Raw genomic sequence first — 15,826 nt, 5'->3', positions numbered from 1 at the left:
TTACCTGTTGCTTTACCTCACACCGCTCGCAAATGCCGTCGACGCGTGTGTATGCAGTACCCTGGGAGGACTGAGGAATGGAAATGATACCTCGCTGCTTACGGGTGGTCTTTTACTGATACTGTGACCTCGAGGACTCATACGGGCCTAACCCAGATGCAGAGAGCCACAGACAGAAACAATTAATGGAGACCACTTCTAAAGAAAGAAACGGCACATAATCAAATGGGACAACATTGAGGTCGAAGACTCGTGAAGAATCAACAGTGGGGCATTTAGCTGTCGATGATGAAGCCGAGGGCCCGAAACATTCCATCATTCCCCACAGAAGCCAAGCATTCAATCACATCGGCTTGGGTTCGATCGACCAAAGGTTTGCGTGAGTTCTGGCTCAGTGCTGCGGTTTGCCTCAGTCTGAGCTGGATAAATGCTCGATCTTGGATCGATGCGGATGAGAGGCTGCGCTGACGCTGCAGAAACCGACTCGACCAGTCAAAGTAATGAGGCAGACGGCAGGTCTCATGCCACTCGCATTGACATTATCTGCGCATATTCGCGCATTAATACACCTGCCCAGTTAGTCTCGAGTTTCTATGATCGTTTGCTCGGGAACAGTCGGTGCGAATGTAGCCCCTCGCCTGCCCGTCAGTTCCGCAACTCAATACTGTTTCCCGAGGTCGTATTCACGAACTTATCCCTAGTATGATGCAAGAGAGCCCGGTTGGCATAACCATTAGACAATAAAAAACGTCAACTCTGAACGAACCCCCAAAATTAGCAGGATATGGCGCCATAAAATTATTTCACATTAGTTGCGGTTACACGATTAGATCAGACTTTGATGGGATAGGCTTGGTAAAGAAATGGACCGAGAAAGGTAGAACAGTCTACCTCATGCCCTCGCTCGGACACGAGGTGTGTAAGCACCAAGCTCGAGAACGAACTATTAGGGTGTCAAGGTGGATTAAATTGCTCTCTGGTCCCCACGGGGCCACAAACGTAGATCGGGATCGACATACTAATTTAGTCAGGGCGTTTCTCCTCTTGCGACATACCGAACTTTTTTCTGCTGCTGTCTTACGATTCTGAGTCATAAGTCGAGAGTTCGATTGTCAGGACATTCACTGTGCTTGAGAATGTACGTACTCCTGCAGAAAATTACTCGATCAAGTCCGAAATGGGAGAAGATCGCCTCTTCTGATTAACGATTTTCAACAAGCGCACTCAGGTAATAAAACAAACTTAATTTATCCTAGGGGTATCATGGTGGTATTGTACATCATAAAAAGTCAGAGATAAGTGCCGGTCATCATTTATCTATAACCATCGCATCACCTGCATTTACTGCGCCTGCTGCGCCTGCTGTGCCGGTTGTTGGCGTAGGTGCAGGTGCAGGTGTTGTTGCAGCTGGAGGTGGAGGTGGAGGTGCAGATGCCGTCGCAGGCGTGGGTGGGGGCGCAAATGTTGGTTTTGTTGCGGCCGTGGGCGTGATCGGATTACCACCACCAACCGGTTTCGCATCGTCCCCTTCCTTGTCCGGCCCATTGAGCTGGCCAACGGTGCCGCTGGGCTTTGCCGTGCTCTCTTTCGCGTTGGGATCTAGAAACCTGTCCGGTACACCGCGTGCAGCGATTCCAGCAGGTCCAACGTAGCACCCGAGCATAGGGCTCCAGGTGTACTTCTGGGCGGTGGTATGGCGGATCTCGTGGTATGCATACGAGTTTGCAAAGGGAAGAGATGTATCTGGGTCTCGATACCGAGATGGGAGAGACGTGATTACGCACAGTGAGGAGGAGATTTCTGTTCCGCACATTAGCAGTGGTAAAGAAAGAGGTTGAGTAAGTGTACGTACTCGTGAGTCTGGGGGGTTTCTTTGCATTGAAATAGATACTGAAGTCTCGACTCTGAGCGGTTTTATCGTCAAAGTTTTCGAGTATAGTCAGGCATCGCCCGGTGTGTTCAATGACGGCGGGAGGAGCCGCGGGCTGCGAATCCGCGGTCGTAGCAGCTGGTTCGTCCTCAGTATTGGGTTTCTGGTCAATTTGTATTGGGTCCCCTGCGCTTCCCTGACCCTCTAGTTGTCCGTCCGGAAGAGTAGGCGCAGCCCCATCAACGGTAACCGTAGCCGGGATAGGTTCAGAAGCCAATCCAGGGCTCGATGATGGTTTAACGGTCGACTCTTGAGCCACCCCATTGGGCTTGATTTCCACCTTACGTATTTCCGTGTTCGACGTACTGCCGTCCTTCTCTACCGGTGCTTCAGGCTCTGAACCGGGACCTTGGCTCGTTCGAGGGTCAGAAGACTCTTGTACTGTCTCACTGTCGATCACTTTTGCCGGTTCCTCACCAGCGGCCTGGGTGCCCTCATTCGCTTCCGAGGTTGCTCTGGTCATGAGTTGGGGTGAATCTGGTTCGGGTAATATGCTAGGTGCGTCTGGTAACTGGACATCTGGAGCTGCGCTTGAAGTATTAAGCGTTTGAGGAGCTGTAGCAACCTCACCCTGAGATCCTGTGGAGACATTTCCTGATGTGGTGGTCTGAGTGGCATCGATGGCAGGTTGTGCGGGTTGTAGAGATTGCTCTTGCTTGGTTTCGGCCGTTGGCGGTATTGAATTCGCCAAGGTGACTGGAACACCCTGCGAGCTACCGGGCCCTGCAGGGTCTCCCGGCTTCTGCTCTGTCTCGGGTTTGCCTTCTTTATCCAGCTTCTTGCTCTTTTTCTTCGAATTATCATCTTTTTCCGGCTTGGGCGTAATTGCAACCTTGCCGACGCGCGTCAACCGACCATCAGCCCAGGTAGCAACGCCGCTCCAGTAGGAGATAACAGGGCCTTCAAGACGGCGATTCTGCAATGCTTCGATCTTCGCTCGCCTCTCCTCTGCTTTACGCTTTTCCATTTCCTCCCAGCGATTGAGACTTTTGCTATTGAGCCTTTCCACTCTTTCAGCTTCTGCCAGTCGTTCCGCTTGTGTCAATTCTTTCGGCTTGTTCTTGGCTTTTCGCTTGGCAGCTTCCTCCATTGTAGCGATAAGGCGAATGCGCTTCTCCTCACTATCTTTTAACCGGGCATGCGTGAGTTCCTTGTTCTGCATGGTCTGCCGACGGGAAGAAGATCGTGTAGGGCCTTCGTCTGGGGTGGGGATCCATGAAACTCGCTCTGACTTCTTCCTCGGGCGCGAGGCAGGGGTTGTTGGCGCTTTAGGAGTCGCGGTCGGGTCAATCTTCACCTTCTTGCTGGTTATTCTATACCGAAGGTCCTCTCGAGCTCTTTTTTTCCTCTTCTCTTCTTTCTCCTCCTTCGCGAGTTGGCGCTCTCCTTCAAGGTCGTCCGCCTGAGCATTCGGTCCCTGATCGTCCTCATCGTCGGAAGAAGAATCGAGTCCCATATCGTCTTCCTCATCCCCATCTTCTGCTGCATCGGCGGCAAATTCGTTATCGTCATCCACTTCTTCAAATAATAGTGCTAGTTCGTCGTCTGCTTCCGCGTCTAATAGGGCGGACATCTGCCGTCCGGCTGTGCTCCGCTTCTCGCGCCCCTGGATGAGCGATTGCACCGGGGCTTCATCCTCGGATGAGGACCTCTCTTCATCGCGTGACATTCTCGTTATTAAATAGTTGACGCGGATTCTCGGGCGCAAGATGGTTTGAACTCGTAATGATTCACATTCGAGATGCGTGCGTGAAATTATTGTAAGGTCAAACGGATGACCTAACTCCGCTTCTGCAGAATCATTTATTTTCTGATAGGTAGCAGCGATAGTATATAAGTATATGAAATAGGACGATAGCTAACAGCAAAATCATTTAGATAGGGAAAGCTGGTATTATACTGTACTTCATTGGGGAAGCTTTGTTGGCGGTGTGAAAAAACGGGGTGAAAAAGCCGGCAGATTAGTAAGTACTTCTTACATAAACTTCAGGCGTCGTCTGGCCCAAACATAGTGTACACACCCAGCCGAGCATAAGCTACTTTCCAACTTCCTAGATATTTATCATATGGAAGTCTGGAACAATTACTTCTATTTGAAATCCCAATGAATTTGCTTTTTCTGGAACTTGGCAAAACTCCATACATAGGCAGTGTATCTAGGCTTGGCGGGATTCCGTTGGTGCCTTATCCATCGTCGGCCCCTGTTAGTGTGCTTAGTATATGTAGAAGAGCGAGGAGCTGCCTTGGCCAAGAGTGCCCAGAGATTTTTCAGTATCTGATTATCATTCAACTATGGCGTTGGCTTTGCCATTCACATCCTGTCGGGACTATTGACGACGAGTGTAGTGTAGCAATCTGAAAGCCTTATCCCCTTGCATTAGGTATAGCCTGGCACGAACATTTTTAATGGGGACAAAGGGCCACTGATTCTGGATCTTTTGCATCGTGACGCACTTTTTCTGCATAGTCAGCATCATCAGGTCTTGTCAATATGCTGTTTGCATTTTTAGCAAGTCCAGTTCAGCCGGTTCAGCCAGTTTTGATTTACTTGGTTTAGATGGGACTCGGTAGTAGTGGTTGGAATGCGGGGTCGAGAGTGTTTCAGAGTGTCAAGCATCCAAACAGGGCTGGTTCTCAGATCCCTCACTGTTTCAGAAATTGTGCCGGCGGTTCTTCCCATCATTGGCAGTTGACTCTCTACCAGATAGGGGCTGGTTCCTGAAGGGCAGTTTGTTTTTTGAAGTAGGATTACCCTGTCGTAATCCAGTTTGGACTTGATGTCTTGACGGAATGTTAAGTTAATAGCCAGCCCTAGACTTCTAACGTAACCAGTTATCAAGTAGGATGATAATATTAACGGAGTAGGCCGGGTTCTTCGAAGTAGGCAATGCGGACTAGGAGTCGTTTCGAGGCTTGGAAATAGAAGCCACTCACTCCACTAACATTCTGGATCGTCGCTGAAACACTTCGTAGCTGCACAGGATCCAGAGTTCGCAGACATGGAAGCTGACTATGCGGAAGAAGCGGAACGATGGGATGAGGAAAAGAAACGACTTCAACGTGCAGTAAAAAGGCCCGATTGGAATGCAGTCAAGGCCAGCCTGATGGTCCGTTGTCCAGTCCAATTCCAGACTCCATACATGCAGTCCAGACGCATGTAAAAACAACCCCAACGGTATCGTCCTCGATGTATCGTCTTTAATGTGTTAATCCGTCAAAAGCTTTAGAGGATTTAATACCAAGTTATAAGTGGTTGAGGAGGAGGCTTCTACCGTTCAATAAACGAAGGACGGACCAACCAAAGCAGCGGGAGCTCCAAGTCAGGGTGCCTGCAACCGCCTACTCTCGAAAGTCTTTTCTGTGTCTGTCCTCTTCCAACCTTACCTCTCCATCCTCCCAAGCTCTTCTCTCTCCATTTCTTCGTCTTTTGTTCTCTCCATAATTGCTTCCATACTATATCATTTAGTCACATCATCTCGCTGCTCTTCAGCTTCTCTATAGCCCGCCGTTCCACTTTTCCGCTTCTGCCCTGAGCTGCCCTGTTAGTTTCCAGCCACCAACGAGCCGGCTTTTCGGGCCCAGCATCTTGTCGCTTCTATTCTTTCTCGCCTCTTTTTTTCAGATTGCTGCTTCGACGATTAATCGCATTATCTCGGTCGTTCTCCTCTAGCGAGTCGTTGCACATCCACGGTACACACTTTACCCGGCAGTTTAGTACACTTGTGCAGTTCCAGTGCCAGGTAAATTCAATTACGAGCCAGCAGTTCTTGTCGCGATCGCGCTTCAATCTGTCCACGTTAAGAACGAACTTTGGCAACTCACTTATCCAATTCCTCTCCTTCCTGGACTTCAGCTTCATCCGAGCTTACGTATCCGCTGGAGCCACTCATCCGGTCAACCCCGCCGTTGCGCTCAGTGCTTGAATTCTGCGAGGACTTGAACACGGCTTACACCTAATGCTATACGCACCCTGAGCTATTTCTCATTGCATTGTTTGTTTACGCCCGCCTCTTTGAAAATTTCGGCTCTGAACATATGGTTGTTCTGGGGTGAGCTTTTGACCGTACCGGATATTGCACAATTTGGTCCAAGCATAATACAGACTTCTGCAACTTCTTCTGAAAACAGGGTTTCATAAATCTTGCGGCAAAAAATCAGCTCATGATGCTACCCGTGTCGCGACCCGAGGGTCACATGAGCCTCAATTACATCCCTACCACCCAATCCATGTCTGGGACTTCTACTGGTCGCAGTTCTCCGAGTGATCCATCCGCAAACACCATCATTAGGCCACCATTCGTCTCGTCAAACAGCCTTAATGGTAATACAGGCTCGATAGGAAGTGCAAGACTAGGGGCTGGATCCCCTTCTCATGAACTTGGTGCCCGCTTATACTCCAAACGGTAGGTGACCTCTGAAACACAATTCACGTATAGTGTTCCCTCATTATTGACGAATCTGGTTACCATAGTGCACGCGAGATACAGGCGGAAGAAGGTGTCTCTCCGTTTTGGGGCCCACCGACCAGCGGCCATTCCACGCCCCTGCGTGAAAATATCCCCGAGTCACCTAGCCAGGAGGGATTTCCTGACCTGGTACCTTCAACAAGTGGTGCGATGAATGGACCAGCACGGAGGACACGGGCTGGCACAGTTCCCTCTCGATTTTCGCCAGTCGGTGTTCTGAACGAGGCAAATCTTCAACAGCCTTTCATTTCTCAATCTTCCCGGCCAACACCTTCCACTAGTCCCTTCAGGCCTACCGGTGTGTCTGGAATCGATACTGGCGTCAAACCCCCAACAACCATAGGTGGTAGCAGTACAGGCAGCCTTTCCCGTCTTCGGGCTGGTTCGATGCCGCAACGGACAAACCTTCTTGGGTCTGCTGGGCCTTTCGGCCCGTCATTGTTTTCGACAAATTGGGCCACAGGGCGTGATCGGGCGACAACTCTTACTAGCATTAGATCTTCTGAGGGGCCAGCATCGCCAAGTCAATCATCATTTTCGCGCGATGGACTCACAGATAGCGATGTTAAGACCTTGGACTACCTTGGCCTCGCAGAAACCCCGCAGCAAGCTCGGACCAATTTTGTACGACCGTCCGTCGATGTTCTACTCCAGCAGCAGCAGCAGCAACAACAACAACAGCAACAGCAACAACAGACTTCCTCGCTTCCCCCGCTGCTTGCCGAGCTCGCGATGATAAAAAACAATAGTCGAATCCGCTCCTACTCGGTCAACGCAAAGGAGAAATATGCCGACGACGAGGAACTCGAGTATGAAAGCCGCTACTCTCAACTCCCCTCTGGAGCCATCACACCGTCCGCAGCTGCTACAGCCGCCCAGCTGGCTGCAACTCAGGCCCAGATCCATCAACATAACCTCGCAGTGCAAGCCTTTGCAAACCATGCGACTGTCAATCGCCCCCGCGCAAGGACTGCGGGTATTCTAGAAGCACCTCCTCAACGATCATCTATTCGAAACTATCTCGCAACCCCTTCGCGCCTTGAAAATAGTTTCAGCGCGGCCGACTTGAATATTGCTGAAACTGGTGAATATGACGAGTTGACTGAGGCTGTTCAGATGATGCATCTGGGCGGAGTTGGTGGAGCCAACCTTGGACTGCGCCCTACTGCGGAGGTTGATGAGAACAACCAGGATGGTCCAACAAGGGCACTGTGGATAGGCAGCATTCCTGTTTCCACCACTGTCACGTCTTTGGAAGCTATTTTCAGCATGTATGGCAAGATCGAGTCTACTCGTGTGCTGACCCACAAGAACTGTGGTTTTGTCAACTTTGAACGTATCGAGAGTGCTATCCAGGCCAGATCCTTACTCAATGGAAAGGAGATCTTCCCAGGCGCTGGTGCTGTCCGTATCGGATATGCTAAGGTTCCTGGGTCGTCCAACGCTGGCACTCCTGGAGTCAACGGTGCCCAGTCTTCTCCTACTCCCGATCCGAACTCGAAGTCATCTATTCCTGATGCAGAGAAACTCAGCAGCGGGTCAAACGTTCCCCAGCTTCCGGCTCTTCCTGATCTTCAGCCCGAGATTGTTCAGATCGTTAAAGAGTTTGGAGCAACCGAGGATGAGACCACGAAGATTAATGCGAGTATTCAGCAGGCCATTTCATATCAGGAATTCAGCGACGAAATACCTCCTATTGCTGAACCGAGCCAAACTAGGATGTTTGATGCCCCTCGTCTCCGCGACATCCGGAAGAGGATTGATAATGGAAATTGTTCGATACAAGAAATTGAGGAAACCGCAATCGCCATGCTTCCCGAAATTGCAGAGCTTGCTTCCGATTATCTAGGCAACACCGTTGTTCAGAAACTTTTCGAGTATTCTTCCGAGCCCATTAAAGAACGAATGCTTGTTCCGATCGCTCCTCATCTTGGGGAAATTGGTGTACACAAGAATGGAACCTGGGCAGCACAAAAGATCATTGATGTCGCCAAAACACCTGCGCAGATGCGGATGATTGTCGACGCTCTTCGACCATACACCGTTCCTCTGTTCTTAGACCAATACGGAAACTATGTTCTCCAATGCTGCCTGCGTTTTGGGTCCCCGTACAATGACTTCGTTTTTGAGACTATGCTGAGCCGTATGTGGGAAATTGCTCAGGGACGTTTTGGGGCCCGAGCTATGCGAGCCTGTCTCGAGAGCCATCATGCCACTAAGGACCAGCAGCGGATGCTCGCAGCGGCCATCGCTCTGCATAGCGTACAACTTGCCACTAACGCCAATGGCGCTCTATTGCTCACATGGTTCTTGGATACCTGCACTTTCCCTCGTCGCCGGACTGTATTGGCGCCGAGATTGGTTCCCCATCTCGTGCACCTCTGCACGCACAAAGTTGCGTACCTGACAGTTCTCAAGGTCATCAACCAACGGAACGAGCCTGAGGCGCGCAATATCGTTTTGAAAGCCCTATTCTTTAGCCCGGGTGACGAGGTGCTGGAAAAGATCCTCAGTGATCAAACGTCGGGTGCCACCTTAATTTTTAAGGTTTTGACAACGCCCTGCTTCGATGAATCGATGCGACCGGAAGTGGTAAGAAATGTATCAAAAGTGCTCACCAAACTCAAAGCCACTCCAAGTCAGGGCTATAAACGTTTGATGGATGAGGTTGGACTGTCGTCGCGAGGTGGTTCCCGCGATAACCATCATCGCGATAACACCTCGAGCTCCGAGAAGCAACAGCATCGGCCCGCGTCCCGACAAGCAACTGCCAATTATGCGTCGCAGCCGTCCCTTGAAAGGCAATATAGTGGGCAGTTTCCTACTATGAGCCAGAACCTTGACAACGCTCGGCCCATCCCTTCGGAACAGTCTCACAGCATACCGTATGAGCCTTATCCCGTTAATGGAGTGAATGCTCTAAATGGGTTGGGCGCCGTCAACGGCACTGGTTTTGCCCAGGAACCCACGATGCCTCTTGCCCAACAGCAGATGCAGTACCAGGCATATCTGGCCGCCCAGTCTAGAGGGGTGTCATCGGGTCTTTACCAGGCTTTGGGCAATTCTACCTATGGATACCCTGCGGGGTCAGATAATCTCCGACCCATGCAAGCTCAACCTGGACAAATCAATTCGGGCTCTATGCTCAGCCAGCCACCTTACCCGCCTCAGCAATTCAGCCCTATTATGGGCTCAGCCCAGATGTATCAGTACCCCCCTCAGTTCTACTCTCAAGCGGCCCCTGTCCAAGGACAGCCGTCTGGGGGACGACGTGGACGTGTGAGTTACTCCTAGTTGTTTGATTTACAAATGGAAGCTAACGAGCATTTTCAGCGCTGAACTTTGCCTATACCTTCTAATCCGTCTTGGCTTCTAACAGTGTATAAAGTTTTTTACCATTTTTTCTCATCTGCTGTGATACAGAGTAGGATGGATATATGTTGGAGTTCCCCCATCGCACCTAGATCGACGCTGGATCGTCTATGGGGAAGGGGACTGCAGAAGCGAAGGAAAAGTGTTGCGGTTTGTTTGATTCGAGCATAGTGGTGCATTTGACGCGGGTCCTGAGGTCTCCAGGCTCTGCAAAATTTCCATCATAGCCTGTTGGATATAAAACCATCTCTATTGTTTAGTACTATTACTACTTTCATGATCATGATTATGATTGACGAACGTGCTCCCGGAATATGGTCCAGTCTGTTACCTTCACGAAACATTGATAGGCCTAAATACTGTTCACGATGACACCTAAATCACCTCTTGTGGCCAGAGACGAGTCATTCATTAAGGCTGTCACCTCCAACTTTAACCTTCTGCGCTGACGGGTTCATTGAATACCTACTTTTACTTCCTTAATACTGTCGCAGCACCTAGGTAGCGCAGCACGTGACACCCATATGCGGCTCTCCGTGTTCAAGGAACGACGACATATTAGAGACCAATTCACCAAGAATCGCCATACGTACAGCCAGGATTAATAAATTTATACCCCTAAAACTAACTTGAATCGCTCGCTGTTGTTATTTTTCTCCACCCATCCCTGTGGGAAAGTGCTGAAGCTTTATCGCGCCGTGATTATGCCAGCCAACGGCGATATCGCTCGCGGTACGCTTCCCACCCAGGCCTCCCGCATCTCGACCTGCTATAAACCTGTACTTACCCATAGCATTTACTAATGTTCTCGAACAATACAGCGTCGCCGGCTACGTCGGGCTCCGGAAGTTTCATCGAAGCGTCGGGATACAAGTTCTCCGAGAAGGATACCAAGCCGGGAAAGATCAAGCTGAAGAAACCGGGGAAGCTAGGGAAGAAGAAGGGTGAGATTCGGTCGGGCGCGACCTGGTGACCATTAATCAACTGACGCCCGATGTGTCGCAGATAAAGAACCACCCAACTCTCCCGATTCATCGCCGATTCTACCAGAGATCGATGAAAAGACGATGTCTGTTTTCCCGACAGGAAAGCCGCGCGAGGAAGACCATCTCGAGACTGTAGTTTGCAAGACGTGCAAGAGGCCGGTCCTCAAGCAGAACGCTGCAGAGCATATCCGGGGATGTATAAGGGCGAAGCAGGAGAAGGCGCGGAAGAGAAAGGAGCTTCGGGACGCGACGAATAGGGCCAAAGCTGGAGAGAAGGAGGGTGATGATGAGGGCGCAGGCGTTGACAAGGGTGGAGATGGCGATGATTCGATGAAGGCGCAGAAGAGTGCAAAGAAGAGTGCTGTCAAGGGTATGGCGGATGATGGGACGAAAAAAGGCAAGAAGCGCAAGGCGGAGGGCGAAGAAGAAAATAAGGATAAAGAACCGAAGAAGAAAAAGAAGAAGGAGGAGCAGAAGCCGAAGACTGCAAAGCCGAAGGGTCCTGTTGATGTTGAGAAGCAGTGTGGTGTTCCGTTACCGAATGGTGCTCAGTGTGCAAGGTCGTTGACCTGCAAGAGTCACTCTATGGGTGCGAAGCGTGCAGTGCCTGGGCGGTCTTTGCCGTATGATATGCTACTTCAGGCGTATCAGAAGAAGAATCAGGCTCGCCAGCAGAGTATGTTCCTTCTTAGCTGGGTTTGGTTGACTCTACTAATATGGTTCATTTCGCAGAGGCGGCCATTGATGCAAATGCGCCACTTCAAGATGACTTGGAAAACAACGGCCCTGTAGATTCGGATGAAGAAAAAGATGCAGTTATGGCTGCGATATCTCGTTCTCAACCACAGCCCTTGGTCACCCACACCCTGATATCCACAAAGAAGAAGTACCAGTTTGTGCGGATCAAGGAAATGCTTTCGCATGCGCTGGGTGGTGCCCGCGGCGGAGGGCTCTTCTCGACCGGGGACCAAATCAATAGTCCTATTGAAGGGAATCTCTTTCAACCGATGGACGATGTCACCATGGCAGATGCGCCGGACGATCTCGGCAACAGTTCGAATCTACCCACCCCGGACGTTGCGAGAAAGACTCCAGTTGCTGCGGGGTCGTAAGTATTATGACTATTCTACGGTTGATTATACGATTTCTCTTCTTACAAGCATATGCGAGCGATGGTGGTCTATTGGCAAACTGGTATAATTGAGCAGGCGTTGGTGGTCATTTATACCCTGGAACCAAGCTGTTTGATATTTTTGTCATATTTGCAATGCGATACCCTGTGTAGCTAGTCATTGGTTTCCAAAATGAATCATGACCTCTCAGATTCAGAATACATTTATCTTCGTGCATACTTAGGTACTATCTCCTGCTAAGCTCCGCGTTGCCTCGGAATTAAGTCTCTGCCTGAGGCACAAGACCCTCATCGTCGTTCAAGACCTAAAGCCAGTACAATGAAAGAAACCTCATACGGGTCGCACTTGGACGGACTCGTTCCTCACACGCGATACTCACGGTTCTCTCTTCCAAGCTTTTATTTTGATTCAACTTTTGCCCTACCGTGCAACTACTATGCCTGCCGACCAGTGAGCAAGAGCTCGCGGACGATCAACGACAGCCCTCCCCCGTTCTAGCGCGCACTCCATCGCCGCCTCTGTCGCCGGCTCCGAGAAACGAAAGAGAATAATATCAGGAGATGGGGAATTCTGTGCCTGATCTCGATGCAGTCGGCATGAAAGCCGGGCCGGAGCTGGCTGATCAATTCCGCAGAGAAATTGCAAGCCTGCTAGGTCGCAAGAACCTCAGCTTTCCCGGCGCTCAACCGGTCAGCTTCTCGCGGCGGCACCTCGCCGAGCTCCAACGCGAAGACTACTATGTATGCGAAAAGACTGACGGCATCCGATGCCTGATGTATTTTGCGCATGGCGAATCTCCAGACCAGGAGATCCACTACCTGATTGATCGCAAGAACGAGTACCGCTACGTTCCCGGCCTGCACTTCCCCCTACCGGGCGATGAGACCTTCCAGCATTTTCACGTGGACACACTTGTGGACGGCGAGCTGGTCAATGATACGTACGATGACGGTACACAGCAGCTCAAGTACCTCGTCTTTGACTGCCTTGTGCTGGATGGGCAAAGTCTCATGCACCGTACGCTCGACAAGCGTTTAGCGTACTTCAAGGAGAAGGTCCTCAAGCCCTACAATGCAATGTATGAGCGGTTTCCCCAGGAGAAACAACACCGCATATTTGTAGTCGAAGACAAATCCACCCAGTTCAGCTACGGCATCGAGATGATGTTCCGTGAGATCATCCCAAAAGTGAAGAAGATCCACGGTAACGACGGCCTCATCTTCACCTGCCGCAGCACCCCCTACCGCATCGGCACAGACGAGCACATTCTGAAGTGGAAACCGCCCTCCGAGAACACTATTGATTTCCGCCTACGTCTCGAATTCCCTGTCCTCGAACCAGACTCTGAAGACGAGGCAGACGGCGTCTCGGAACCTTACCCAGATTACGACGCCCTTCCGATTTTTCATCTCTTCGTTCTACATAATAATGACCAATATCAACCTTTTGGTGAAATGTATGTGACGCCGTCGGAGTGGGAGGACCTCAAAGCGCTGCAGATGCCGCTCGACGATGCAATCGTCGAATGCTCCAAAGATGAGTCCGGCCGCTGGCGATTCCATCGGATCCGGGATGACAAGGCGGATGCAAACCATTATACCACCGTCGACAAGGTATTAGAGAGCATAGAGGACCGTGTTACAGAGGAAGACCTTATCCGTGCGGCGCCGGCAATAAAGACGGCCTGGAAGAAGCGGGCACAGGCTGAGGCTGAAGAGCGGAAACGTGCCAGTGGCAGAGCGGCTCCACCAGCACATGTAAATGGAAGCGGGGTGAAGAGGAAATTTGAGGAGTAGCATCCGTTTATTGTTTTCCTTTTCTTCTTGCTTGGGATACAGCGGATACGTCCAAGTGGTTTTGCGCGGAGTATGGCGTTGGGTTGCTCTCAGTACTGATCTCTTGTCTGACGGGACTGACCTGGGGGCATGGTATGTATGCGGCAATCGACCTACTTTCACTCTTGACGTTTCTTATTATTTATTATTTCCTTTTCTTTCCACGTCAAAAGGGGAGATTGGGGCTCCATTCAACCTATATACTTATACTCTTTATATCTGCATCTATGCTCTGGTCCTCGAAAGTATAACTCTTGGCCAGGTCTGATTTACCCTATGCTTTAAGAATAAAGCTCATATACTACTTATATCGTGCAAGGTACGGTGCTCCTATTTATTGGTATAAATGAGACGAACGGCAATGTATACAATAAACACATTATCGCTTCTTGATGCTCACATCAATGTTCGCGACGGCCCATGCAGCCGCAAAGACGCTAAGTAGTCCGACTGTAATGGTGATTGGCTTACGCATTCCATCCCAGAAAGTGTAGTTATAGGTAACCTAGTTCCAAGTGAGTGACTGTTGTATATGTGGGACGGGGCCACTGGCAAACTTACCACAAGCTGGGAATCACGGGCTTCGTCGGTGAGTCTCTCCACAGTTAGAGTTAAAGCGGTGCGGCCAAGCGTATCCATGAAGGTTTTATGAGTAGATAGGGAGGATTGGATCTGGCTTGCGCTCGGCAAGCCATTGCTAGTGGGCCCTTCGACAATCTCATAGCGCACGTTCCGGGCGCCTTCGGGAAGGATGACTCGCACAACTACCTTCTCGTACTGGATACCTTCACCCATTTTGGGTCCTTCAAGGAACGGAACCTTGAGCACGTAGGAATCATCATTAGATACTGTCCGGCGTAAAAATGATGAGAGGTTGTTGTTCCAGCCAAGGCGGAAACTGTAGTTCCAGCCGCCGAAGACGGGATACCGGGGCTTGAACTCGAGATTGGCTTCCCGGTTCTTCAGTCCGGGACGGTAGCGGCTCGTAGAGACATTTCCAATATCATCGGTAAAGTATGGGTCCACTGAACCTGGCTTCAGGGGATATTTGAGCTCTTTGATGGCTGTAGACGGGGATTGCTGGTAGTTGGCGACGGTGTAGTCCACGCGGGAGAACTGGGTCAGCAGCTTGGAGCCATTGTTGCGAAGCCAGTAGCGCTCCTCCGTAGCCAAGTTACCGCCCCAGTGGGAAACCTCCAGGTCCCTTTCCAAAAGCGAGGCTGTGATGACAGGTTTCGTGAACTCGTAGCGTACCGTGATGGGGTAGGAGGTGCCTGGTGCGACATTGGCAGTCTCGTAAGGTCCATAAATATAGGTTGTGCCCTGGCGTTCGGGGTCTGCACCAGACTTGAGTTCCGTGGTTGTGTGGTCAGGGATATTTGCGCTTGGAAACTTGACTTTCGTTTTCTGCGTCACGGTCTGATAGGCGGATGGCACGTATGCGGAGAATGAGTAAGTGAGGAACTGGCGATCTGACTGCTCAATGGCAGCCGGGCGCGGGTGGAGGGAGTTGAGGAGAGAGTACGAAATTCCAAGGGTAAGCTGCGATGAAGGAGCCAGAGGTTCAGGCAGGTGTACAATGAAGTATCGAACGTCACTCAAACAGCGCAGGTTAGTCTGAAACCATTCGCTTGCTACATCGACCGTTGACTGCGACAAGAGACTTACCTGGATGGATCGACCTCGCTAGCTTCCACATCAAACCTGCCTTTGTCTGCTTCTTTTTTATTGCGGACCTCTAGTCCTCCGATCTGTTCGAAGATGTCCGACGGGAAGGACAGATAGTACTCGCTCTGGGGTTGTTTATCCACATTCTCAACCACCACGTTGATTGTTTCGCGGGCGTAGCTTTTCTCTAGGTTCGTATTACGGACCAGGTTCACATTCTTGAAGACCTGAGGCGGCTTAAAGTCGGCGGGGAGCAGCTTGGACTCGGTGGTTTTCGCGGAAACTATAGAGCTGCTGGATAGAACAAGCCCGCAGAATGCGGTGACAACGGTAGCAAACGACCTCATTGTGCACCCAACGCCCACGAACTGAAGGGTTCTCACCAGGAGATGAAGTCGAGAGAAAGAGAGACAGAGGAACAGAGGTAGGGAGAAAA

General features: G+C 50.7%; 4 protein-coding genes across 4 annotated transcripts; 2 read left to right on the top strand and 2 right to left on the bottom strand.

Moving 5' to 3' along the window:
- Positions 1 to 1,137: 1,137 nt before the first annotated feature.
- On the bottom strand, positions 1,138 to 3,806 carry BDW70DRAFT_137653 (putative signal transducer). The gene has a single exon (XM_073737079.1). It carries the CDS (start codon positions 3,597 to 3,599, stop codon positions 1,497 to 1,499), a length of 2,103 nt encoding a protein of 700 aa, XP_073595312.1. The 5' UTR covers positions 3,600 to 3,806; the 3' UTR covers positions 1,138 to 1,496.
- Positions 3,807 to 6,094: 2,288 nt separating this feature from the next.
- BDW70DRAFT_168605 (uncharacterized protein) lies at positions 6,095 to 11,994 on the top strand (the record flags this gene model as incomplete). The annotated part of the gene is made up of 6 exons (XM_073742500.1): positions 6,095 to 6,333; positions 6,402 to 9,675; positions 10,455 to 10,500; positions 10,590 to 10,712; positions 10,774 to 11,430; positions 11,487 to 11,994. 6 exons carry the CDS (start codon positions 6,095 to 6,097, stop codon positions 11,864 to 11,866), a joined length of 4,719 nt encoding a protein of 1,572 aa, XP_073595311.1. The 3' UTR covers positions 11,867 to 11,994.
- Positions 11,995 to 12,267: 273 nt separating this feature from the next.
- On the top strand, positions 12,268 to 14,012 carry BDW70DRAFT_137648 (mRNA guanylyltransferase). Its single transcript, XM_073737078.1, has one exon. The coding sequence runs from the start codon at positions 12,448 to 12,450 to the stop codon at positions 13,681 to 13,683; it is 1,236 nt and encodes a 411-aa protein (XP_073595310.1). The 5' UTR covers positions 12,268 to 12,447; the 3' UTR covers positions 13,684 to 14,012.
- An 89-nt stretch (positions 14,013 to 14,101) lies between these two features.
- On the bottom strand, positions 14,102 to 15,737 carry BDW70DRAFT_150832 (dolichyl-diphosphooligosaccharide--protein glycotransferase subunit OST1; the record flags this gene model as incomplete). Its single annotated transcript, XM_073739216.1, has 3 exons — positions 14,102 to 14,227; positions 14,284 to 15,319; positions 15,391 to 15,737. 3 exons carry the CDS (start codon positions 15,735 to 15,737, stop codon positions 14,102 to 14,104), a joined length of 1,509 nt encoding a protein of 502 aa, XP_073595309.1.
- Between the last annotated feature and the right edge of the window lie 89 nt (positions 15,738 to 15,826).

This window comes from Aspergillus foveolatus (assembly GCF_047715535.1).
Source record: "Aspergillus foveolatus strain CBS 279.81 unplaced genomic scaffold BDW70scaffold_29, whole genome shotgun sequence".
In the NCBI taxonomy this organism is placed as follows: Eukaryota; Fungi; Ascomycota; class Eurotiomycetes; order Eurotiales; family Aspergillaceae; genus Aspergillus; species Aspergillus foveolatus.
This window is presented reverse-complemented; position numbering and strand designations above follow the sequence as displayed.

Bases quoted from the DNA above. Each gene is read 5' to 3' on its own strand.
- BDW70DRAFT_137648 (XM_073737078.1), top strand. From the start codon at position 12,448: ATGGGGAATTCTGTGCCTGATCTCGATGCAGTCGGCATGAAAGCCGGG.
- BDW70DRAFT_137653 (XM_073737079.1), bottom strand. From the start codon at position 3,599: ATGTCACGCGATGAAGAGAGGTCCTCATCCGAGGATGAAGCCCCGGTG.